We start from the raw sequence: 26,353 nt of genomic DNA, 5'->3' as shown, positions 1-26,353 counted from the left end.
CTTGCAACCACCTGCTACAAAAGTACAATGCCATGCAAAAATTTGCCTGTTCTCACCTTCAGGTAAATAAGAAGCAGGCAGCAGTATCTCCCATAAATGTAAACAAATTTGGTTTTTTCAGTGATTGGCTGAACAAGAAGTAGGACTGAGTGGATATGTAGGCTCTAAAGTTTTACACTGTTTTGTTTTTGAGTGCAGTTATATAACAAAAAAATAATCTACTTTTGTAAGTTACACTTTCACGATAAAGAGATTGCACTTCAGTACTTGTATGAGGTGAACTGAAAAATACGATTTCTTTTGTATATCATTTTTACAGTGCAAATATTTGTAATCAAAATAATATAAAGTGAGCACTGTTCACTTTGTATGCTGTGTTGTAATAGAAATCAATATATTTAAAAGTGAGAAAAACATCCAAAAATATTTAATAAATTTCAATTGGTATTCTATTGTTTAACAGTACGATTGTGATTAATTTTTTAAATTGCAATTCATTTTTTTGAGTTAATCATGTGAGTTAACTGTGATTAATCAACAGCTCTAAAATTTACACTAACATATGTCCCCACCAAGAGAGAACATTAACATTTTCCAGCATACCCTAACCTTACCTCTTCTGTGCTTCCTGTTTACTGCGACACTGCTCACAGTAATATTTATATTCACTGCATAAAGTCTCAGTATTACTGAACCCCCTGTGGAAGTTGAGAGCAAAAAAAAAAATGAATTACAAACACGTGGGAACCTTAGTCAAAACCTCTACTTAACACTTTACTATCCTGCTGCTATCACAGAAAAGAAATATACCCCAGATGAAGATTTCTCTCTTAAACAAATTTCAGAGTAACAGCCGTGTTAGTCTGTATTCGCAAAAAGAAAAGGAGTACTTGTGGCACCTTAGAGACTAACCAATTTATTTGAGCATAAATAAACTTGAGCATAAACTTGTCCCAGTCTCATGTTGTGGGATCTAAGATTCCAGCCAAAGAAATTTGGATATGGCTCCCTTCAGAACATGAACTGGCCAGTATCTGATCATCAGTCAGACCGAGAAGTAGAGTACACAGTAGTATATAGGCTGTCATGGGTTTTGGTTGTACAATTATCTAGTTCACACCTATTGTGTGATATTTGGGGACATGTACAAAAATTAAAACTCATTAACTCTGGCCATAATTTGCCCACAAAAGCACATAAGCACCCCCCAACTCACTCATCATTAGTGCCATTAGCAGCTATTAAAAAGCTGGGTCCAATGGATGCATCTTGCAAAGTGCTGGTTTGATAAGCTTGGGCTTTGACAGGCTATCAGAGAGTGAATTCTAAAGCAGAGAGCTGTTCAACAAGAATGCCCTGTTGCCTGCCCTCAGAAGCTCAAGCATTCTTTGGCAAAGAGCAGGAGAATTTCAGCAAAATGCAGCAGCAGGATGACAAAGTAAAAATGTTTTGAAAACAAACAGCAATACTTAGTTTTGAGAAACTCTGAACACATGACGTAGCATTAACAGCCTTAGAAGACACAATTAAATGGATAATTCTTATAGTTTTGGTAGACTTTCTGTATAACAGGATCTTGAGCAGAATTTATTAGTTTACGGTAAGCTTGGGTCCTAAACTGCTGCACAACTGAATACCTAAGTAGCCACTCCATTCAGAATGTGTGCAGATGTGTTTCTTTCAACCAGATTCCTTTTCATTTACCTTAGGCAGTGTGTAATTGATGTATTTTGTTCCACATCAACCGATAGGTCCAGGAAGTCCTCATCTTTGCTACTAACCTTAAAAAAAATAAATATTTCATTGTGGCTTGGAATCTGGCAGGTTTAGAATTGCTTCAAGTCCCTGAAATGGTACAGATGTGATTGCAAGTAGGAAGCTTCAGAATTTGACGAATGTATAAATGCAGTAAGAGGCCCTTTCCTGCACTACTCAAGAAATACTGTAACAATCTGAAGTGTAGTTACAGTCCAAAAAGAGACTATGTAAAAAAAGAACCTCCTTGTACAACAACTTCCCTGTGTGCCTGCAAGTCATATCTGCCTATTTTACTGAAAAACCAAGTTTTTGCCACTGACGGCACTCAGACAGCTAGACAGGCTTTAAATGGATTCTATTCTACTTTGTACAGCAATATAATTATCTGCCATATTTCACTCTTCAGGATATGAGAGACAGAAAGAGCTGGATTTTCAGATGCTGGGGTGAGTGATAAGGCCTGGCCATTAGGAAAACAATCTTTTGACTTGTGAGCCAATCACATTTAGTCTCAAAATCCCTCAGAAAGAGCCCCATTTGGTGCCATTTTTTAGAAGTCCCTTTTTAGAGCATAACAATAATTTAGATTTAAAATGATGACTAGTATTTGGAGCTATTTGAAAAAATGTTGCTATCCAATATTATACTAATTTTTCTTTTCCTCCCAATGGGGCTTTCATGTTTGAAATACTGTTAAACCAATGATTACATGACTAAGTACAAATTCCCAGCCCAAAAGTGGTTCTTTCAGTTTCAGTCTTTCTGCTCCCTCCTTCATTCTCAACACAGTAATTATGGATTAACAACAAGAAATGTAATCTTTTGACTTGAAAACACGTGGTTAAAACACAAATTCATGAGTACCTTTCCCAGACTTGAAGAAGAGGTTTGTGTAGCTCAAAAGCTTCTCTCTCTCACCAACAGAAGTTGGTCCAATAAAAGATATTACCTCACCTACCTAGCCTCTAACATCCTGACACCAACATGGTTACAACACCATTGCAAATTTAACTATTGTAAGTAAACGGTGAGTAACTCTTGTGGAAACACAACATACACTATGACCGTCACAAGAAATTACAACAGGACAAAAAGGCGGCTCATATCAGCCAGGTGCAAACTGCTTTGGTGGAAATGGGGATAGGGAAGGAAAGGACCCTGCATTTTTACTAAGGAACATACCTTCATGAGCATTAGTTTGAATGGACAGCTGATACAGTCATAAAATAGGTTAGGTTCAATTTTTAATCAGAAAATGTTCAATTTCATCTACCCTAATAAATGAAAAAATTTGTTTAGAACTAGGGAAAATGGTCCAGTGCCTTTTAAAATCAAATAAAGAGATGTTTTGTTTTTCAACATACAGCTTCACAGTTAAGACATCTGGTTTCGTTGGTTAGTGTTCCCTGGAAGATTTCATGGACCCATGTCAGATCAGTCTTGTCTCCTTCCTCACTCTCAATACTGCCATTCTGGAGTTTGCCATTCTGTTTCTCCTGTTTTTTCTCTTCTTGTAGTAAGTCAGCAATAGTGTTTAGTAGGTAGTTTAGGAATTCATGTGCATCTTGCTGCATATAATTATCAAATAACTCTGGAAAGGAAACAGAAAAGATTGGGAAGAATGAAAGAGCATAACAACAATGCTATTGTTAAAGCACAAACTTTATAAGGCCACTCTGCTCTTGTGAAGCACTGCATGTTCTTTTCTATAATTTTTACATTCTTTTAGCCACTGCTATTAGTTAACAGTATTTAACTCTCTAAATCATTTCAGTATACACTATGTTAAAGATGCTATACAGAACAGAGCTGTAATTATGTAGTTTTATGTAGTTCTAGCAACAGATGTTTTGGACTTCAGGTTACTCTCTCTTTTAGAAGGCAGCCTTCTAAAAATTAATTAAGCTCCTTAAGTTAAGGGCGGCTGGCCTGGCAAACATGTAAAATTGGCTTCGTAGATTGTTTTGGGGAGTGAGGGTAAGATGAGTAAGTTCAGATGTGCTGCGAGGGACCACTGGTACATGAAGTCCAATATCTTACCTCACGAGGAAAATGAAAAAAATCCTATAACAGTAAATCAATGATATCTTTTCAAGCCAAATCAGAGATTGTAAATTAACATGCACAAAGGCTCTTCACAACTAGTCCTGGGAAATAACTACTGGATTCCCAATACAAAGAGAGAAACTGATTACCCATTACTTTTTTCTTGCCCTGAGTACAGCAGAGAAAGAGGGCGAGAGTGACTTTAAGCCACCGCTGAGCTTCCCTAATCTGGCCCTCTCTATGTGTGTACCCAGTTCATTGTACAACTTAAAGCATTGCCAGTGATGCTCTAAGTTGTAATGGCTTGTTACAGATCTCTATACTGGCATTATACTAGCACAGAATAGCCAGGGCATCAAAAGCTCCCTACCCGCTGTGTGATTGGCCGACATCAGGATGGAATCACTAAATCAGATGGAAAACCAACCTAAAATAAAGATACTTTACAGGGACCATCTACACACTCTTTATACTACACAAGTGGTGAAAATTCGTACCACATAAATTGGGGCATGAACCTTTTAAAATCCAGTTAGTAAAACTTGCTAAATGTCAGTCCCTAGATACACTTGAAAAGAGCTCAGGTTACTTAAAAATGAGCAGCCTAATATCCTAATATTGAAATTTGATCAGGTACTTCAGTTATTAATTTACCATTTTCTTTCCTCAACCGGGAAATAAATTTCTTGGGTGGGATGACCCCCACCTTCTTCTTTTGTGTGGCAATGCTGTTGAAGAGATCAGAGAGGCACGTAAGGAGGCTTTCCTTCTTCCGGGGCTGGACCTTGTATGCCAAAACTTTTTCCCGAAACGGACGACAAAAATAAAGTGCCTGTAGGACTGAGTTGCAGTAGCAGGTATTGCCAAACTGGTTAAAACAGAACAAGAAATATTTCCATTATTACATCTGTTAAAAAGAAACTAACAAAGAGAGACTGGGGAAGCTAAGGACAAACAACAGAGGGGTACAAAAACTAATATGTAGAGAAATATTTTTATGAAATTAAAAAACTTCATAACTACTTTTCTAACTAAGACATTCCATCTGAAATGCTGGAAACCTAAATCACAGCAGCATGAGAACCAAAACGTGAACGACAGATCATGACAATTTCTTTGTCTGAACATAGCAAACTGCAACACAAAGTGTGAAAAATGAGATTTTTAAAATTTTGTCTATAGTTATATAATAAAGTAAGGTTTTCTGCATAAGATTTTTAGCATGATAGACCCATCCAAATTTTGGTGTTCTGAGCAATCACTTATTGCAAAGGTATTGATAACTCACAATTGTAATTCTGGCAAAGAAACAGATTAATGACCTTTCTAATTAAATATCCATGTTAACTAGAGAGGAAGCCTATTTTTATGGAAGATGTTACCAAGGGCCTTCTAAAAAAACGTTTTACTGTTATGAGCAGGTATCCTCAATAGTTATAGTGAGGAACATTCATAGTACTAGGAACATCTTACTAATAGAAAAAAGTAAAAGGAAACACTGAAAGGATACTTACTGAATTTGCATTCTTTACAACCGCAGGAGAGTTTTAAATGAAAACTATACAAAGGTTCATCAGTCAAGATATTTTTAAAAGTGACTTTTGGGACAGAACTTGATGAACCTTGAAGGGGCTTCATTTTCAGAAGCCCTTCCAAAGTGGCTCAATTTAGACATGCAAAAGCTAAGGCAACAGAGTCACTAGTCATTGTTTCAAATCTTGGCCATAATTCCCATCGGATGGGAGTAATTGAAAGTAAACATTAGATCGAACTGGTTTCAATCTTGGAAGCCCAGACAGTGTGTAAGTAAATTTTCTCAAACAAAGTTTCAATTACCACAATGCTTTATCAAAGACCCTCTCTAAAACAGACCAGAATTACAGTATCTGGGTAAATTAGGCCAAGCATCTTACAGCTTTTAGAAAACAATGATCAAGAATGGTACATATTAATGAATAATGAGTATGTGCTGTGGATCAAATGGGAAATTTTAGCATTGATTATACGACCTAAAGATCAAAAGATTATCCTATATTTCAGGGGATTGAACTAATACTAGCAGAGTTTCATCTGGATCTTAACACACACCAATTTAAAGGTGGCATGATTGACAAGAGCAGCAGCTGGGTGGAACAGATTCTCCATTATGGGTGCTGAAGCAGTATTGCTTTCTCTCATTTCTTATGTAACTATGTTAATATAATACCTTTATCAAACTTACCAAGGATCTGGATCAAAGCAGTTATCTTATCTGCAAGTTTTTTTCTGGTGGTAATTTAGTTAGTATTAAAATTCTATTTTATTTCACAAGCAACCACCATAGTTAATTTTATTGAGGGGAGGGCTATGTGTATGGGGGATAATCCAATGAATGTCTGCTAAGAGAAGGCTATTCCAGGGTTTGCCACAGGCAGGTAAAACTAGCGAGTGACAGCATGGTTATTAGTCCTGCACAGGCCTGAAGCTGCAGTCACTGATAGGTCTCTCAGTGGCACCTAAGCCCATAATGTGGACTTAAGGAGCAAAATGACAGGATGGTAACTGGTAGCATCACTGTATCCCTTGTGATCAGTTTTATTACAGTATTGTAACAAGGTCACAATAGGTGGATTCAGATTTTATGTTTGCCTGTGTCAGATACCAATATGCCTTTTGAGACAAAAAGCAACACATTAAGTATTTCCTGTTTACAATGAAATATTGGCAAAAACACATGATGCAGAGATATCTAAGAGCAGCTGTTTTACATCTGCCATATCTGAAGGCTGTGTCATTAGAGGACAGGGCTGATGGTATGTAATGTCTAGAGGCGATGCGTCTCAGATTGCTTAACAAGGAGAAACACTTAAAACAGTGAAAAGTTAGATGCTTTTATACAATGACATGAAATAGTTCATTTTGGGTGGTTTGGTTCCTTCTGTTTATAGTAATCTGTGCAATTTATTTTATAATAACTGGTTTATATAACATTGTTTGTTTGGCTTTTTTGAGTAACAATGATTTCAGGTCTGCCTGTCCCGAGGATATTCTTGTAAATGAGCTCTGCATCTCAAGAACATTCTGGGTGAAATATTTTAAACAAACATAATTAACATACAAAAAAAACCAATTGTAGAATACTGATAATCACATTAAGTGGTACTCTGGGAATATGGCTACAGTGTACACCAGAATTTTGTATAATTACTGTAGCAGAACAACTGCAAGTTAATAGTCAATTTTCTGGCTGAGAGAAATTTAAAATTTAATCCATGCAACTCAAAAGGTTACAGCCTTATCATCGTTACAGTTGCATTCACATCACTTTACATGGTACATGAAATGAGAAACAATGGTTCAAAATTGTTAGTTACATGATCAAAATAAATACACAAGCTGAACAAACATTTAATTTATGTTTATTCTTAGTCCATCTCTTTATTAATAACCTATAAGACTGAATAATCAGCACATTCATGAAATCTGTAGATGATACAAAATTGGCAAGTTTTGGCAACACCAATGATGACAGAGAAATAATGCAAGGGTACCTGGAAAGATTAGAAACGCTTGCAGAAGAGAAAAATGAAAATCTTTTGGAAGAATATTAGCTCATATATTTGGGGGGAAAATCCCCAAAACATATTTAATGGCAGGCAGGATCCTAGAAATTAGCTATACTGAAAGAACAGGATGTTAATAGTGGACTTGCTGTCCATTACTAACCTCCAGTTCTTTCAGCATTGCTAATTTCTGGGTTAGAGTGTTTATGCTGTGATATGGCAGCAAAAAGGTTAATGTGATTTTTGACGGTACACACAGAAGAATCAGGTCACAACATGTGGAATTAATAGGTCCTGCGTATACAACTCTGGTGTGATTAACTGTGTTGCATCCAAAAGTGTGTTAGGTACTTTATAAGCACAAAAAAGCACATACCTCAAAGAGCTTGTATTAGAATCTCAAGGCCAAAAGTAATAAAAACACCAACAGTGAAGTCCTGGCCTCATTGAAATCCATTGCAAAACTTCTACTGACTTCAAGATGGCCAAGATATCACCTCAAGTGTACTGAAGAACCCAGCTACTGACCTTGCCCTCATTTGTATTACAGAGACCACTTTCCGAAATAAACATTACAATTATAACATTTATACTATACAATTTTAAATAAAATATCCTTTTCAGTTTGTTCATGTTGTGTAACAGCTCTTTATAAAGAAGCAACAGTGAAACTGACTAGACAGTCAATTTCCCCTATATGAGCCCACACAGCAACAGGAAAGTTGTTTGTGTTTTTTGAACAGGAAAATGTCATTGTATATCCACAAAAAATGACTAGAGGATTCAGGCCAGTAAATAACATGAAATTACTTTTAACTAATTTTTTTAAAAAATCAAAACACATGATTCATTCAGTTTAACAAATCTTGCTTAAAACAAAATATTTAGCTCAAACGCTATCTAATTAATTTAAAATAATTTTAAATTACCCATTTACAGAGAATTCCCAACAGATGGCACTTTGAGGATAGCAGCCTCTTAAAATTGAAAATGTTACAGTTTCACAATAGATTAAAATCTACAGAGGTCAAAACCTGTTCTGCAAACCCTTTTAGGTGCTCCAGCTGCTTTCACACTTTACCAAGAGGGTTGAGAACAAGCAGAGGAAAAAACATGAGGTAGTGGGGAAGGAATTTTTGACAGAGAAGTAAAAATCCAAAAAAATTATCGAAGGAAACATATTTTGTCCTTTTGAATATTGCATGTGGCCGGTAAAAGGATTTTTCTCTACTTTTAGAAGGCAATTTTTTCTTCTTCAAACTATTTATCACTTTGGTATATATGCTACAACAGAACATGCCTTCCATATTTTCCCATTATGATACAAATCTCAAAACCATTGGAATGGCCATTAACACAACACTTAATGAAGATAATTTAGTGCGTTTAGATCAGGGGTGGGCAAACTTTTTGGCCCGAGGGCCACATCAGGGTGCGAAAATGTATGGAGGGCCAGGTAGGGAAGGCTGTGCCTCCCCAAACAGCCTGGCCCCCGCCCCCTATCCACCTCCTCCCACTTCCAGCCCCCGACTGCCCCCCTCATAACCCTCCCCCGTCCAACCCCGCTCCGCTCCTTGTCCCCTGACCACCCCGTCCCAGGACCCCCGCCCCCAACTGCCCACCGGGACTCCACCCCCAATCTGAACCCTCCCCCCGCTCCCCATCCCCTGACTGCCCCCCCAGAATCTCTGCCCTATCCAACTGCCCCCCGTTCCCCGTCCCCCGAACCTCCACCCATCCAACCGCCCCGTCTGCCCCCCAGAACTCCCTGCCCCTTACCCAACCCCCTGACTCAGGCCCCCTTACCACGCCGCTCAGAGCAGCATGTCTGGGAGCCATGTTGCCTGGCTGGAGCCTGCCGTGCTGCCCTGCATGAGTGCGCAGCCCTGCCGCCCAGAGTGCTGGCAGCGCGCTGAGGCTGCGGGGAGAGGGGGAACAGCAGGGCAGGAGCTAGCCTCCCCGGCCCGGAGCTCAGGGTCCGGGCAGGACGGGCCCGTGGGCCGGATGTGGCCCGCGGGCCTCAGTTTGCCCACCTCTGTTTTAGATTGTTGAGTGTCTGAGAACATGATCTGCTACGGACAAAGCAAAGATCAATTAAATCAAATGAGCTCACAATGTGCAGCTGGAGGCAAGCAATACTTTAAGTAACTATATTAGCACTCTTCAGTACATTAGGTTGTTTCAGTTCTGACGTGAAATAAGTGTCCAAATGATCCACTAAGGGAAGAAGGGGGAAGTTTAATTTACTGTGAATGAAGTTAACCAGAGCCATATTTTCAACATGAAAAATGAACTATGTCCTGTGACAATTGTAAACATTTTACTTTTTTACATCATATTATTAATAAAAGGATGTGACAGATTGAATGTTACATTTACCTTCCTTATCCAGAAGCATTAATCTGACATCCTAAACATAAGTGATGGAATAATGTTGCATTCTTTTCACAATCCTTAATTTAGTTCTATCATTGCAAATTAGGCAATTTTTATGGCCTTACTGGCCTTAATCACACTGTAAACATGAAAACTGACTGAAGTTATGGCAAACAGTTGTTTTAAACAGGAGCTCTCATGCTGATGCAAGCCTGAAAAAAGTACATTTCTACACAAAGGGAATTGACTTAGCTGGTATTTTTCTGTATTCTCTAATCTTTCCTCAACAGGACTGTCCCCTCTAAGCCCATATGAAAAACATGAGATTTGAAAAGCAAACAGATTGTTTTGGTTTGAGTCTTTGGGACTAAGACCCACCAAAGTAACAGTTTAATATCTGATACTTCTTCTCTGTTGGAGGACCATACCCTGCTTTTATCTACCCTATGATCTTATGGGCTTTTCCAGCTTTAATTACTCTGATCCTATATTTAAAAGTGTGCCCAAGTATGAATGTCCCACGGAATTTTGTAATTATTAACATTTTCTATTTCACTACAGTTAACTTTTAAGATTAATCTTTTAGTTAAAAACAAAATTTAGCATGCATGTTACAGGATGTAGTGCTTAAATAGATTTCTACTTTGTGCCAGAACTACCCATGGATAAAGGTCTAAAAGAGAATCCTGTCCATTTCAGAAGAGGAGGACTGAAATAGAAAACAGCATTTTAAAAATAGTAAAGCAAATTCACTCACATTGACCAAGCCAAAATAATGTTCATTCACAGGAAACTGTTCAGGACCAATCTCTTTCTCCAAAGCAGAGGCATTGGCGCCCTGGGGAAAACAAAAACCCCCACATATGACTACTAGGAAAAAATTCTCTAAAAAAAAAAATCTGTAATATTCATGCCATTTCTGGTAAAACAAAGAGAGTGAGAATGGAACTGTTAATTAAAACATTTTATATTATACATAAAGGTGATGTGAATGTAGATGTGAAGTAATACTTTAAAATAATGCCCATCAGCCTGTAGCTTAGATTTCAGGGTTCAATTAATACAATTTTTTAAAATCTCTTTCCAGGATTCTTAAGAAGTTGTGGGATAAGACAGCTGGACCAGAGCTAGCTGTTAATGTAATAGGTCCCCTTTTATCAAAAATTAATTCAACATTAGACTATTTGTGCATTTCAGATTTTAAAGAAGGATGGCAAAGCAAGTTAATATGTACCTTAATGAAAGACAGATATTGAACTTTGCTATACAATCTTTTAGTGAGTCTAAAATTAAATTTCAACAATTTACAATTTTACAGAGAATTTATTGGACTCCTGCATACTAAGTCAAATGTTATCTATTCTACAAGACAGTGATGTGTGCTTGCAAGGCTGGAATCAACATGGTAATGAGACACATTTTTGTTCAAATGTTCGATTCTATATCATTTCTAGAAACTAACTACAAACTATAACACAACCTTAACAATGCTGGTGCAACTAACTCTAGCGTAGTAAGCTTCCAGCAGAGGTGCTGGGGAGCATGGCGGTGAAGAACAAAAACAATTTATTAATGCTGGACAATGGAAAAGCAACATCTTTTTTGGTTTATGTAATTCTTGTAGCATTAATTTTAAAAATCAAAGAAACTTTAAAATTTAAACCAGAAATGTTGCTCATTTTCAATATTTCCAAAGATATTACAAATAGAAAAAAAGTATGTGAAAATTATTGAGTACTGACTGGTCTTTTTTTAAAATCAAACAGTTGCAGTTGCCATATTTTCATAACAAATTTTAAATTATTTTGAAAAAATGATTTTATAACATTTGAGAGTTTCAAGAGTGTAAAAATATAATTTATCCCTCCCTCTCCACCCCAATCCCTCAATGTACCTGCATGGACCTGCTTGTAGGAATAGGACCTAAAACGTTATTTGCAGTTAGCTGTACAACTCCTAAAAGAGCAACACAGTATGGACACTTCATTTAAATTCATTTCATATTATCAAGATATCATGCTTTCATCTTAAAAACTCCACTTTATAATACCCCACTATGGGTTTATATTTAAAAGAAGATACTGTCTTATCTTGAGGTGAACATCAAAACTACAAACTACTGATCAAACTGAGAGATTTTTGCACTTGAATCTATACAAAAATTTGCTAGAGAAAAAGAGAGTTTTTCCACATTCACTAAGGAGATCTCAGATTAGTCAGTCATCCAGGAAGGTCATTTAAATTTAGTGGAGCATGTGCTGTAAAAATAAACAAGGAACTCAAAATAAATTCGCTGTGTAGATGGATTAAAGAAAACAGACTGAAGGGCAGGAAGAATGGTAGGCAAGATGGGTGCCATGAGAGAAAATAGATCTTTAAGTGGAGGAGTATGCTACAGGAAAGGAACAACATGTCTCCCTGAATCATCCATTGAAGAAGTCAAACTACTCAAGAAATTGGATTACCAGAAGACACTACCTATGAAAATGTATTTGAAGACTGCTGAATAATCTAGAATTGTGCCTATCAGTTGCCAGGTTCCAATTTCAAGTCTTCTGTTAGCCTCCTATTTATAGCTCAAACAGCATTTTAAGGCATCTGAATCACTAAAGAAGAGTGCTTTTCCATAGCTCTTTTTTTAATCTAAATATGCTTAGACATGCTTTGAGTACTTTTAATAATCTCATAAAATCTTTTCAATGCTGTTCCAGCTTTTTAAAATAAATGTAACTGAAAGTGCAACTTAAAATATTAAGTTAAAAAAAACGATGTTAATGAAATTTGACATTTGCGTAGTGGAAAATCATAAAAAATTAGCAAATGCAAAAGTTGATGTTCCAGCAGAAATATTCATTTAGCTATTTTGCACATCCTTCAAGCTTTTGATATGTGATGAACAGTGATAAACTAAAAGTGGCCTGCAGAGGAGAAAAAAATTAGGATTGTACCTTTTCTGCATCTTTATGATGTATAAAAGAGCACAGAAAGGATTCTCACCCTGTAGCTTCCAAGGTTTTAGTTTCTGCTCATATTTTACATTAGAAATTCAATCTTTTCTGCTCTGTTGTTCTCGTAAAGCATTATTGAGAGCTGGAGAACAGATAGGATTAAGACATTAGAAATCCTACAGCTCTGGTGAACAGTCTTTACACGGTGGGTATGTCTACATTGCAGGGACTAGACAAATATATCTACGCTATGGGAAATATACCAGTATAGCTACGGCACTGTAACTATGCTGGCATAATCTGCTAGCAAAGATGCCGGCTACGCTGATGTAAGGGATTTTTCTGTCAAGGTAGAACACCACCTCCCTGAGCAATGGTAGGTAAGTTGACAGAAGCACTCTTCCATCAACCTATTTGCACCTATACTGGGAGTCAGGTCAGCATAGCTGCATTGCTCATGGGTGTGGATGTTTCACACCTCTGACTGACAAAGCTATGTCAACCAAAATTTTAAGTATAGACCAAGCCTAAATCACTGAAACCCTGAAGAAGAATTAAACAAAACAAAAAGTTTAAGTATACTATAGCTCAGCCTTGAAAAGTGCTATTCACCCATTTCCCCACAGTTAGTAATGTTTTTAATGAACAAATAAATACTATAAGCATTTTTATTATCAATCACTAGGACAAATGATGGTAACTTTGTAAAGCTGATATGACTAGTTATAAAAGGTAGAAAACTTACTATAAAAAAAATCTAGTTTAACTAGAGGTAGCGAAACGCTGCAGTCAGATTTCTTATTTCAAATCTATAGGGAATGACCTAGATTGAAGAAATAGAAAGGAATCACAAAACATAAGAAGCAACATGATTTGTGATAAAATTTGGCTAATACATGGTTAAGAAACTTAGACTTTGACAGATTTACAAATGATCCTCTTCATACACATGCCTGATAGATCTCTAAGGTCTTTACTGCAGGACAGAGATCCCGTCACTGAGAAACACATAGAGAAAATTAACTAGGTTACTGCTGAGGTGTCACAGCCCAAAATTTAATTCCAAAAACTCATCAGCAACAGTCCTAGGTAAAACCATGCCTATGGGACACCAAAATGTTTACACTAAAATCTTCAAAATGTTAGAGTGCAGAGCTACAATAGACAGACAAAGAAGGCTGAAGATTGTACAATAACCTGGGTCATGATATTATTAAAATATGATGCTTCTGAAAAGCTGAAATGACAGAAACAGTCTGTCCCTTTAATGCTCGGATTTCAGAGCAGAGATCATGTTGCCACTACTTCTAATAGTTTGCAAATTAATTCTACTGTTAGATGACAAATTGGACTGCTTAAAAGTAGCCAAATTTCTACAGCACACATTGTTTGTGGCATAATTGACCTCAATTAGCACAGCAATTAGCTACACATTTTTCAAAGAAATGCTCTTTAACATTATCAGATAAATTCAAATGCTACAAGTTTCAAACGTCATAAAATTGTGCTAATCAGCTTTAAAAATGTAATCTGATGGAGCAAGCACATAGTCATGCTCACAATGGCAAACTGGGGAAGGGGGATGGAAGAGATCTCCCTGGCACTCTTCCCCCCTGCCCAACAAAAGAAAAACAACCTAGGTTGTGCAAAAGTTTAGAACTGTACTTTGAAAGAATAAGTAAAGAGGCAAGACTTCTGTTTTATTTTTAACTAGAGAGCTGCCTTAGGACAGACAAATATAATCTGTTAATGAAGAACAGTACCTGGTTTCCAAACGTAAGTGCTGGAATTAGGAAGCTCTTTACAATTCAAAATTGAACTAAAGGGTTAAAAGTGCAAAAAGTATTACTAACTCTTACCATAAATTGTCATTTGAGAAGTCATAACTGTTTGTGCTTGCAGTAAATCTACATAGTGGAAAGTGTTATATATTCCATATATAGACAGCAATACAATAGCTTTGAATTCTACGGTGATAAATACAGGAAGAGAATTTACATTTGACCGGATGGCAAGCTGTTTGCTGGAAAACCAACAGTGACTGTGTCACCTATAATGCAGACATGCAAGATTTTGGTTTACTTAACATACATGATTCAAGCTGTGTATGGGGGATTAGGTTTGAATAAGCTATTACCAGCAGGAGAGTAGGGTGGGGGGAGAGAAAACCTTTTGTAGTGATAAACACCCATTTTTTCATGATTTGTGTGTATAAAAACAAACATCTTCTGTATTTTCCACAGTATGCATCCAATGAAGTGAGCTGTAGCTCACAAAAGCTTATGCTCAAATAAACTGGTTAGTCTCTAAGGTGCCACTAGTACTCCTTTTCTTTTTGCAAATACAGACTAACACGGCTGCTACTCTGAATCACCTTAATACTCAAAAGCCTACGGTTAAGCCTAGTTAAATCAGATTCAGGATCTTAACACTGGCAATTCACACGTATCATGTTACCTTTTAGAATAACATTTAATGAAAGCAAATACTTTTATTTAAATCTGGTTCTCCTTGCTTTTTGCACAGGAACTCTGTCTCCCACCTCTGTATCTCTCTCACTTCTCAGCAGGCTTGTATTTCAAAGTAACGCCTTTGTAGTATAAATAAAGCTGTTAGGTGTACAAGATTAGAACTGATTCATTATCTACCACCCCCAGGGACAAATTATTCCATCTATAAAGCTTCCAAAAGGTACATCCATGAGACTTAGAGTATGTCCATGGAAACTTGTAATATAAATACCTTATCCGTAAGAAACTGTTCTGACACAGTGGTTCAGAGAGGAAGTACTGTGTAACTTTCTATAGGTAGCTATTTGAGCAGAAACTAAACATCAATTATAAATTCACCCAGTCAGCATAAATCTTCCATCCGAAAGGCTGCCTGATTCTAAGAACACATCCTCATGGTTTTGACTAAAGTGGTGATACTATTTACACCACTTGACAATCAGAAACAATCCACATTCACTTGTGCCCAGCAATTTCTAGCATATTGCAAATCCTACAGAGCTCCAAGGAATGGTGACAATCTGTCCTGATTGAGACCTCCCCCATTCCATTCTATTCTGTTATAAGAGCACAAATATTGTCTTATGGTTGGATACAAAGCCCGCTGAAGTCAATGGAAATCTTTCAACTGACAGACTGGCTTTGGATCCAAAAATGGACATATAAAATATGTGATGATAAAATTAATATGCTGCTCTGAATTTAAAAATTATTTTAACTTTGTTACCTTAGCAGAATGACACACGGTCATATATCCACTGTGTGTGTGGAATTATCCATGGAATCACTATTTTAAATTAACCAATTGAGCTTCCGTCTATTAAGAGTAATCTAGGGAGGAATAATTAAAGCCTTTGAATATATTATAAATAGGGCTGAAGTAGTGAAATTTTTGAAAATTATATATTTTTAAAACCTATGTACGTGTATATGTGTATATATATATACACACACACACCTAAACAAACTGGTGTGGGCTTTTTTTTTTGTAGCTCTGAGAACATTGGGGTATTAGGCTGGAGAGGTTTCTGAAGGTGGATCTGACCTAGCCCTGGCCGCTCCTTGCAGGGGAAGAGGAAGTGCCTTCCTGCCCAGCTGGGACTAGCAGCTGGGTAGCAGCCACTGGCTGGGGCATCTCCAGCCCGCCCCCGCAGTGATTTACCTCTCTGCTAGCTGCTCCTGACACCTAAAACCATGCACTCGCACTGCTGGGGAGCGACACATGATGGCTCTTGCGGCTTCCCTTTGCTTCCCCATCAGAAAATCATTTTTCTGCAGGGAAGCAAAGAAATCTATGGGGGACATGAATTCTGCATGCACACAATGGCACAGAATTCCCCCAGGAGTAATACCAATCGTGGTGTTATAGACCTCTGTCATATCCTCCCATAGTCATCTCTTTTTTCAAGCTGATCAGTTCCAGTCTTTTTAATCTCTCCTTGTCTGAAAGTTGTTCCATACCCCTGAGTTTTTCTTGCCTTTCTCTATCCTTTTCCAATTCTAATATATCATTTTTGAGATGGGGTGACCAGAATTGCATGCAGTATTCAACATGTGGACATACCACGGATTTATATAGTGGGTTTAAAATATTTTCTGTCTTATTAGGTCTCTTTCCTGCAGCACATTGAGCAGATATTTTCAGAGAACCAACCACAATAATGCAAAGATCTCTTTGAGTGGTAACAGCTATTTTAGAACCCATCATTTTATATTTATAGTTGAGATTTTTTCCAGCGTACATTACTTTGCATTTATCAACATTGAATTTCATCTGCTTTTTTGTTGCCCATTAACCTGGTTTTGTGAGATCCCTTTGTAACAGTTTACAGTAAGCTTTGGCCTTATCTATCTTAAGTAATTTAGTATCATCTGCAAACTTTGCCACCTCACAGTTTACACCTCTTTCCAGATCATTTACGAGTATGTTCAACAGCACAGGTCTCAGTACAGATCTTTGCAGACCCTGCTATTTTCCTCTCTCCAGATACTCCATGATGGATTTCCAGATGTCAGTGCTCCTAAATCAGTTTTAAAGGCTCTCATGACTTCACTGGAAGTGGTCCTTATTTACTGATGTACAACATGCAGTAATTTGGAATGGAACTGCCAGTAATTCACACACATTGATGATATGCTGCAATTTACTCCTGGGGAGATTTTGCGCCACTGCGCATGTGCAGAATTCATGTTCCCCACAGATTTCTTTGCTTCCCCACAGAAAAGTGTCTTTCTGATAGAGAAGCAAAGGGAAGCTGGAAGAGTGGTCATGCACTCCTCCCTCGCATTGCAGGTACATCGTTTCAGGCACCAGGAGCAGACAGCGGAGAGGTAAATCACCACAGGGTTGGGGACACCTGAGCCGGTGGCTCTTACCCTGTGCCGGGATCAGCTGCTAGTCCTGTCTGAGCTGGAGGCAGGAGAGGATGGGGCTTCCTCTTCCCCTGCAAGAAGTGGCTAATGCTGTGTCAGATACCCTCCAGAAACCTCCCCTGACTACAGGAAGCTCAGCATCCTCCCCTGCTTCCTGCCCCATCACTCCTCAGATGCGGGGGGAGGGGTCAGTGTACGAGGAGCTGCTCCCCCATCCTCAAAACCCCCGTGCATCATAACCTCCCATACCTGGAACCCACCCCCCCCGCCAAACCTCACCCTGTACATTCAGACCCTCCCCAGCCCTCAGACCTGAACCCCACCCCACTGAAACTCAACCCCTGTATCTGGAGCCCCCCCACATCCAGACCCCCACCCCACTGACCCCCAATTAGCTGCACCCAGACCCCCCACTCCCTCAGCATCCAGACCACCCACTAAGACCTCCACACCCAGACCCCCCGCTGAGCCTCCACCTTCACCTGGAAGCCCCTGCAGAGTCCCATTCCCCTTATACCTGGAACACCGCCCTCCCCCGAGCCTCTGTGAATCCAGATCCCCCCACACCAAGACTCCCTCACTGAGCTGCCTGCACAGCCTGCCAGACTGTCCCACACAGAATCCTCTCACCCCACACCTGGATCTCTCCACACTGAGCCCCTTCACACTTGGATCCTGCCTGCCCCACACCTGGTGCATCTAGTGCACAGGAGCAGGGGCCCAGAATATTCCTGGGGCAGGCCCAGCCCCTGTGCTGTGTCAGAGTCGGGTGCAGCCTCACCACTAAATCCGGGAAGGGAGGAGCTGCATGGTGATCTCCCATCTTCATGCAGCCAGTGGCCTGTGCTCCCCACTGCCATGCTTGAACCTCTGTCTTTATTTATTGACAAATAAAACTTGCAGAATTTTAAAATATTGTGCAAAGAATTTTTAACTTTTCAGTGCAGAATTCTCTCAGGAGTAGCAATTGTATGCAGTCCTAGAATAAGGTTGTAGTCCTAAAGAGCCCACCTAAGGAGGAGGTATGAAAGAGACTGATGGATAAAATGATAGGAAATATAGAACCCTCTGTTCAGACTCAAACTTTCACAAATTTCAGGAAACCTTTGCTCATTTAAAATACGGCATTGTAAACTGATGGCCTGATCAACCAGCCAGGGAAAGTGAACTCATGTCCCAAACAATGGCACAGTTCATGGTGTGCAAGGAGGAGAGGACATATATACCTTTACACTATGTTTACTACATCGTGACTACTCTAACTTCCACACTTGTAAGCAGAACAGGCAAGGAAGAGGCAGTAATACACAACACCACTTGAATCACCTCAGGTACATTTTGCTATTTTAATGGCTCTCCCTAATTACAACCCACTGTTTAAGCTGTCAGCATCTCATAGCACAATGTCAAAAAGGTTCTAATACACAAGTCAGTGAATGTTTCGAACAACAGATTCATACGCCATCCCAGTGTGAGTTTACCTAGGTTTCCCATGGTTCCCTTGGGTGAGGGTAATAGTGCTCCACTCCATGGAACAACCTAGGGGTTTGGATCCTTAAACCAGTGGCTAGCTTGAGAATAATGGGTATATCAAGATTCTACATGTTACAGAAGCATCCCTGTGGACAGTATAGCTTCCAAGGCTCCCTCAGGATCCACATTGCCAATCCTTGTTGACAAGTGCTTCAGAACCCCACCACCTGAAAGGGATGGTGCAACAGCACAAACTACAATTAGAAATACCCCGCTCCCCCTCAGGCAAGCATGCTAGAGAGAACAGCTACTCAACTCCATTGTTTTTCTCTGTCCCTATGTTGAGCTCTATAGCTCCCTGGGACTTCTGAGGTGTCTGGAGCCAAGAGAGAGAAAGTAACAGCTGCTGCTCTCCCTCCTATTTGAGTTCAACCACAGTTGCTAGCTTCTGTGCTTCACAGCAAAGGGAGCATGATGAGCAATGATCTGACTTACTAAAACACAAAATCAGAGTGTGTGTCTCTATCTCAATTTATTTAGTTTGACATTGGCCAAGAAGATATGCATATTTTTATTTTTTCATATATCCAGAAAATCTTATGGCTTCACTTTATAAATCCAAATGGAACAAATGATGCTTTTATGTGAAAGCATGGAAAGCATGTTAACATTTAACATAATGATCCAATTACAGAGACTCAGCTGACCTTGAATAATTTACCAGATATCTACTAGCCACAGACCAATTCAAATGACTGGTGATGGACCACCAGAATCGTCCAGGGGCCTGTTGAGAAGCTCAGCCCAATCCCTGCTAATGGAAATAGGAAAAGAATTAGCATTGGTACAAGGTGATGTCTCTTGACCTTCTATGGGATTTCAACCTTCTTTCATGACAGCCTCTTGTAATATTAGAGGACTCCACCATGCCGACTTAGGCAACTGAAGGGAGTTTCTGTTCTTGCCCAGCACCAGTGGATCCATGAATCACATCACATTCACTGGCCTCACTTGCAAATCTCCACTTCACAGAAGCATGCAGGGAGGAATGCACAATGTAGAGAGCACATGCATGTCCCTTACACAGGCTCCCCAGATTTCACCCACTGTAATAGATCTATGTGTTGCCAAGAGGCAATTACTAGATAAATCATATGCATCCCTTTGGAGCTGGGACTAAAACCCCAGCTCCAAAACTGCAAACTTCTACCCACTTGAGTTAAAGAAGTTCTCCCCAATTGGTGGCAATAGTTGGTTCCTTATCCATCTTTTTGGGCTAGCCACTACAGGGAAAGACATCACATGTGTAGAGCCAAACTAGACAGCACCACCAACTGCAAAGTAAAACTACACTCCCAGACTACAGAGGAGAAGCCTGGAGTCTTCCCTAAGAAAGGTGTGTACTGAAAGACGTCAGTCATCTTGTTAAACCACTTTGTGTTTTGGGGTTTTTTTACACCTCAGAATGGGAACTTCCACAAAGAAAAGGCTATTGCCAAGCCTGGCTTCAAATTCAAGTACTAATGGCAGTAGCATAAATCTTCCAGAAAGGACATACTATATGATTTGCCAAGAGTTACATACAGTTACAATTTTTTCTAAAAAGAGTAATATTTGTTAGTGTTAACTATCTAATCTCTGATCTTAGAGTGGGGCTAACTTTTTGTTTCCTTTAACTGAATTTTAAGTAAGACAAGTCACGCAATTGGAAACAAAAGTCTGAGTTAAAAGTTGAACTATTTCCCCTCATTATTTACTATTTTATCCGTAGATGTTACCTTCCCCATAAAGTTACCAGTATAACAAAGTTTTAAAAATATGTCAGTGAAAATGCAACAAGACAATTCAAAAGCTTCACTGATGTGGATTGTGTGTGTGGCTCATATGGCAACTGACATGTTTATTTGCAAGTGAACTGCACAAAATGAATAGTAAAAATATTAATTTCATTTCTTGCAAGTTGTTTTCTATGCTCAGTATTCAGTCTTCTCTCGCACCAGTAATAAAGATAATAATTAGGCCCCATGCTGTACTGATCTGGGAGACAAAAATAGGACTACCATTAATGTGTATGCTGAATTTGTGTTCTCCAGGTGTGCCTTGCTAGCTTTGCAGAGCAATTAGATGAGGCTCTAGTGGGAAGTGGCCTTAATTAGCATACTGTGATACACCAACATTACTGTTAAGTCCTTGTTAAGACACATCACAGGAATCTGAAATAGGAAAAGTTCAGATCCCTGCTTCATCACTCATTGCTATACAAGTGTTCTGCTGCAGTTCTGTCAATACAAAAGCTACAGATAAAGCAATAAAACAAGCTGATTTCCGATTCAAAGGTTTCTGTGTTAAGGCTCAGTTTTATGACTAGCAGAGGGAGGAAGCTTTTCAGACTGGCTGTACTGCCAGGGCTAATGAATGTCCTATAATATCTTGTTTCTTTCCTTGAAGGCTGTAGCATATGATTTAACATAATTTTAGAGTTAGGTGCAGAGACAACTGCTCAGGTATGAGATTTTAAAAAACTTCAGCACAAGATCCATGTGTTTGTCCAAGGGACATAAGGGGATGTAAGGAAATGTCACCAATATCCTCTCCCATACATTCTCCTAATAAGTATCACAGCCATTTACACAAAAATTAACCTCATGGAAAATGTGACAAAGACATCTGTTGGTAGGAAGGGAGTTAAAGTCAAGCAGGCGCAGCACAGATTTTGGCTATGGCCTATGGGTAAGGTTGCTGGTCTGTCATGGAGGTCACGGATTCCGCGACTTTCCATGACCTCTGTGACTTCTGCAGTGGCTGGCATGGCTGGCTCAGGGGCTGCACAAGTCGGCCAGCTCCTGGGCAAGCAGCAGTTTGGGTGTGTGGCAGGGGGCTCGGGGCAGGGGGTTGGGGTGCGAAGCAGCGCTTACCTGGGGGGGAGGCACAATCAAAGGCTGTTACAATACATGAAATATTTTCCTTACATCCATTTCTAATGTTTGCAATAACTGTAGTTGGCACAGGATGTTCTAAATTGTGAATGGGAAGGAGGGTGATCACACAGAGGAAGGAGGGTGTCCATGAGACACTTGAGATATGATCCACACTACAAAAAGTTTGTGATCCCTTTAAGGAGGGTGGTTTGGTTAGGATTGAAACTCAACAGTACAAAGACAGAATTTAAATGATCAATTTTAATCTTCTATTTGTTTATTTTAAAGAGGTTGTATTGTCCATTGGAATGAGACTGGGGGTCAGCAGCTCCAATCTGGGAGCTATACATCCTGGTTCTACCACAGACTCATTTGAGTGACTTTGAGCAAGTCATAACTTCCTCATGCTTTAGTGTCCCAGTCTATAAAACATAGATAACACCACAGAAGTGTTGTGAGGATTGCCTATAGAGTACTTTGAAGATGTAAAACATGTGTCACATCATTAGACTCCTAAAGAAAAGTTAATTCCCAAACATACCTTGTTTAAGTAATTAAATAGTTTATTCAGAGTCATTTTCACATTATGGTAGAAGAGATTATAATATTTTGGATTTACTAGACATTAACTTAATCATCAAAGGTGTAAACTTCAGTATACTGGTTTGAATTAAATAAAACCACTGCAACCAGCATACTGTACTAATGTTTCTGTATTAGTTGAAAATAAAACTATAGGTGAACTTGACAATAAACTCAGCCAAGGCAAATCAAATAACTTTACATTTTTGTATCAATGTTTACCATGAAAAATGCCATAACACTTTATGCTGTGCATAAATTAGGGATCTTTAAGCAAGCAGTCCTCTCTGGGGCGAAGCAAAGCAGTCTGCACCAATAGCACCGCATAACAGTTTTTGTAGACGTGAAAAATAACTTCTCCGTCTGAAACAAAAATGAGCATTCAAATAGGCAGAATCTACCTCCCTAAAGTTGGAATTTGCTGAGGACACAAAGGGTTAACTACCTACTCTTGCAGAAAGTTGTACCTCAAGATGAACACTGATATAACATGGGCATCTGCGAGTCACTAATCTATTACACCAAACAAAAGCAAAACCAGGACAGGAGTAGAACCAATCCAAAAATGCATGCTTGTGGCCATAGTTACCAAGAACAAACCACTGAATATTGGAAGCATGACCTGAAGTTGGTTGCATGATCACAGGATCACTCAACCTTACGTTTGCCCTCCTAATCCTCTTACTCTGATGCTCAGCCTGTTGAGCTGGGGAATTTGTCCAGAGTACTACCTGGGGCTGAGTCAATCACATGCAAGGTGGGCAGGGAATTCTTCATCAAACCCTGCATCAAAGCAACTGTCCAACCACTTCCCATGACCTTATTTTCACTTGTGTTTACGGTGGGGAAACATAAGTGCATGCATGAACATGTGTACTTTTCTATGGACTTGTGAGGAGTTTTCAAAACCTGTAGTTGGGAGGTTTGTTCTAGAAAAACTAGTAGCAGAGATTACTCCATTATATTTATACTTTTAATTAAATCAGGCTCTTAGCACTATAAACCGGCAACCATACCACACAGTATGATCCAGGCAGATCTCAAGTTAAGGAAAATTGGGTAGTCAGTACTTCAGGAGACCACCACAAAACGCTGCAGGAAGCAGAACTGGCTAGTTGCTCGGAAAGAAGAGTGGTGCCAAGTCAATAGTGAATTGACATCCCAGGATCATGATGCTACTAAACTTACTGTCATTTGGATGCAATGGAAAATTGAGGTTCTGACCATTTCCTGGTTATTAAGATCTATATGAAGAACAAGATCATTGAGCTTGAACACCCTGATCAAATTCCAGTTCATATAATTATATCCTGCCAACCTCAATTCCAGCAGCAATTTCCATTGGATAAAAGATTTTTCTGCACGAAGAAGAGTTCTTAAATGTTGCAGAGTTATCGTGTGCTATTGTGTTACAGGTGCAACGTTTTGCAGCAGAGGCAACTGTGTTTAGTGGTAAATTAACTGGCGCTCGATTCATGTATTAGTTTTAGTTTATTAAAGGCGCTGCATAAATGTAAAATCCTTAATTACTGTACAGTCTGATGAATCCTATAGTAATAATACATACGAAATTCATGCTACTCTTATTCAACACATTAACCTGAGTGAAGGTTTGCAAATTTATTTAGAACGATTATACTAGCTTATGGGAGCTTCCCTCTTGGGACTAATGACTGCAAATGCAAGTGTGAAGTTTGACATTCTCCAGTTCTCTTAGTCCATCCCTCCTCACTTTTAAACACTTTAAAAGGTTCATGTGGGATCAGGGCCTAAGCAACTACTCAAAGAACTGACAAACTGGTTGTTTAAAGGAGGCATGTTTCTTGAATTGTGGAACAAACTACTATTCAGATTTGGCCCCATTCCTAAACTGAGAACCACCATCATGTGGTGCACCAAGTCTCGTGGACTTCAGTGGTCTCTACATGGGAGTAGGTCTGTACTGGTGTGATTCTGGGCCTATGTTTGGGGAAATCTCTTTGGGCACGAAAAGGGAGGCCTGTACAGCCTTTCCTGTCCTAAGTATTTTTCATCAGAGCTATCATGTAGTGCCAGAGAAGCTTTCCTTCTACATAGTTTCCCTATTACACACCCCTTGTTTCATAAGGGTGTGTTTATAAACATGTCATCCCTGTATTTTGCATTATAAAAACTTTTTTTAAAAAATGCACACTGTTGAAGGCAGGGACTGCACCTCCTAGTGTGGTTACAAAGCACCTTGCACACAGTGGGCGCACTCACAACCTAAATAAATAATAGTAACTATACAACGCTCTATACAGTGTTGGGGGGTGAGGCAGGAAGGGGATTATTCTAATAAAATGTTTTAATTCTTGATATCTACTCTAATAGAAATGGGTATCAACTGGCTCCTGCAATAAGGGAAATTTTCCTAATACCAGGGAGAGTGCATGTGTGTGTGTGGGTGTCCTGATCCCTGCAAGGGACGATATCCCTTGGGGGTCAGGAGAAAGGACAGGGCACGCTCTCCAGGAGTGAGCACTGGGGAAAGGGCGCGGGGGTGGGGGGGAGGGTCTCTTGGCTCCCAGGGAGCTGGAGGCTCCAGGGTAAGGGGAGCCCTGGGGGAAGGGCAGCCCTTTGGGAGAGGGGAAGGGGAAATCTCCTGGACGCCAGAGAGGTGGAGGCTCCAGGAGGAAGGGCCCCCATTAGCCGGTCGGGAGCCCTGGAGGAAAAGTGAAGGGATCTCATGGCCCCCAGGGAGGCGACGGCGGGGACCCTGGGGGAAGGGCAGCCCTTTGGGAGGTGGAGGCTGCAGAAGGAAGGGCCCCTATTACGCCAGGCGGGGGTCCTGGGCAAGGGGAGCCCTGTGGGGGAGGGGAAGGGATCTCTTAGCCCCCAGGGAGGTGGCGGCTAAGGGAGGAAGGACCCCACCGCGCCAGGCCGGGGGCCCTGGCGGACATGAGTCTCCTGCCACCTGGGGAGAGAAACCCTGCAGCGGTGCCTCCGGGGGCCCCCAGCCGCCGCCGCCGCCGCCCCGGCCCCACACTCACCATGGTACAGCTGGAGGCGAGTCTCCGGACTGTCATCAGTATTTCCATCCGCCCGACCCGGCCCCGGACCCCGCAGCCGCCCCCGCGGCCGCCGACGCCATGTTGGGACCCAGCCACCCAACTGACAGCGGCAGCCAGAGCCGCAGGTGGCGCACCAGCCAAAGAGGTCCGGGCGCTGCCGGTGCGGCAGCGAAACGGCGCCGGGTACCCGCGCTGCCCTGCCCGGAAGGCCCGCCCCCCTCCGCCCTGCCCGCCCGGAGGTCACCCCTTCGCCTGGCGCGTGGGACCAGTCCCCCGCCTCCCGCCGCTGCTCCAGTCCCCGCGGTCCCGCCTGGCGGGGCAGCCGAGCCAGCAGCGGGAGCGGCCTGGAGCCGAGGCACAGGGCTGGATGTCAGTAGACGCCGGCTTTGCTCCTGGCCCTGCTGCTGAGGCCCGGGCTGCGACCAGCAGTTACTGCGCCTTCCTTCCACATGGGAAGCGCCCGTGCTCCAGCGCTTTAGTGGTCTGGGGCGAGTCACTTAGCCCTGCTGTGCCTCAGTTTCCCCATCTGTAAAAAATACCTACCTCACAGGTACCTACTGCGTAAGAAGGTGCTGTGAGTCCACTGAATGCATCCGATGAAGTGAATTGTAGCTCACGAAAGCTTATGCTCAAATAAATTTGTTAGTCTCTAAGGTGCCAGAAGTCCTCCTTTTCTTTTTGCGAATACAGACTAACACGGCTACTACTCTGAAACCTGAGATATTATTAATCTCTGTGAAGCACTTTGAGATCCATGAGCAGAAGGTACTCAGGAAGAGTGTTCTTAATATTTAT

General features: G+C 40.4%; 1 protein-coding gene across 3 annotated transcripts in view; it reads right to left on the bottom strand.

Moving 5' to 3' along the window:
- LOC144269953 (ubiquitin carboxyl-terminal hydrolase 12-like) overlaps positions 1-25,670 on the bottom strand; it is a 39,511-nt gene extending 13,841 nt beyond the window's left edge. For all 3 annotated transcript variants that reach the window (XM_077826055.1, XM_077826058.1, XM_077826056.1), the window contains exons 1-6: positions 25,538-25,670; positions 10,480-10,560; positions 4,459-4,672; positions 3,123-3,349; positions 1,705-1,781; positions 615-698 (exon numbers count right to left, since the gene is read on the bottom strand). In XM_077826055.1, coding sequence (XP_077682181.1) covers positions 615-698; positions 1,705-1,781; positions 3,123-3,349; positions 4,459-4,672; positions 10,480-10,560; positions 25,538-25,585 — 731 coding nt within the window. In that variant the 5' untranslated portion in view covers positions 25,586-25,670. The remainder of the gene's footprint in view (positions 1-614; positions 699-1,704; positions 1,782-3,122; positions 3,350-4,458; positions 4,673-10,479; positions 10,561-25,537) is intronic.
- Positions 25,671-26,353: the final 683 nt, after the last annotated feature.

The sequence above is a fragment of the Eretmochelys imbricata genome, chromosome 9 (genome assembly GCF_965152235.1).
Source record: "Eretmochelys imbricata isolate rEreImb1 chromosome 9, rEreImb1.hap1, whole genome shotgun sequence".
Lineage (NCBI taxonomy): Eukaryota > Metazoa > Chordata > Testudines > Cheloniidae > Eretmochelys > Eretmochelys imbricata.
This window is presented reverse-complemented; position numbering and strand designations above follow the sequence as displayed.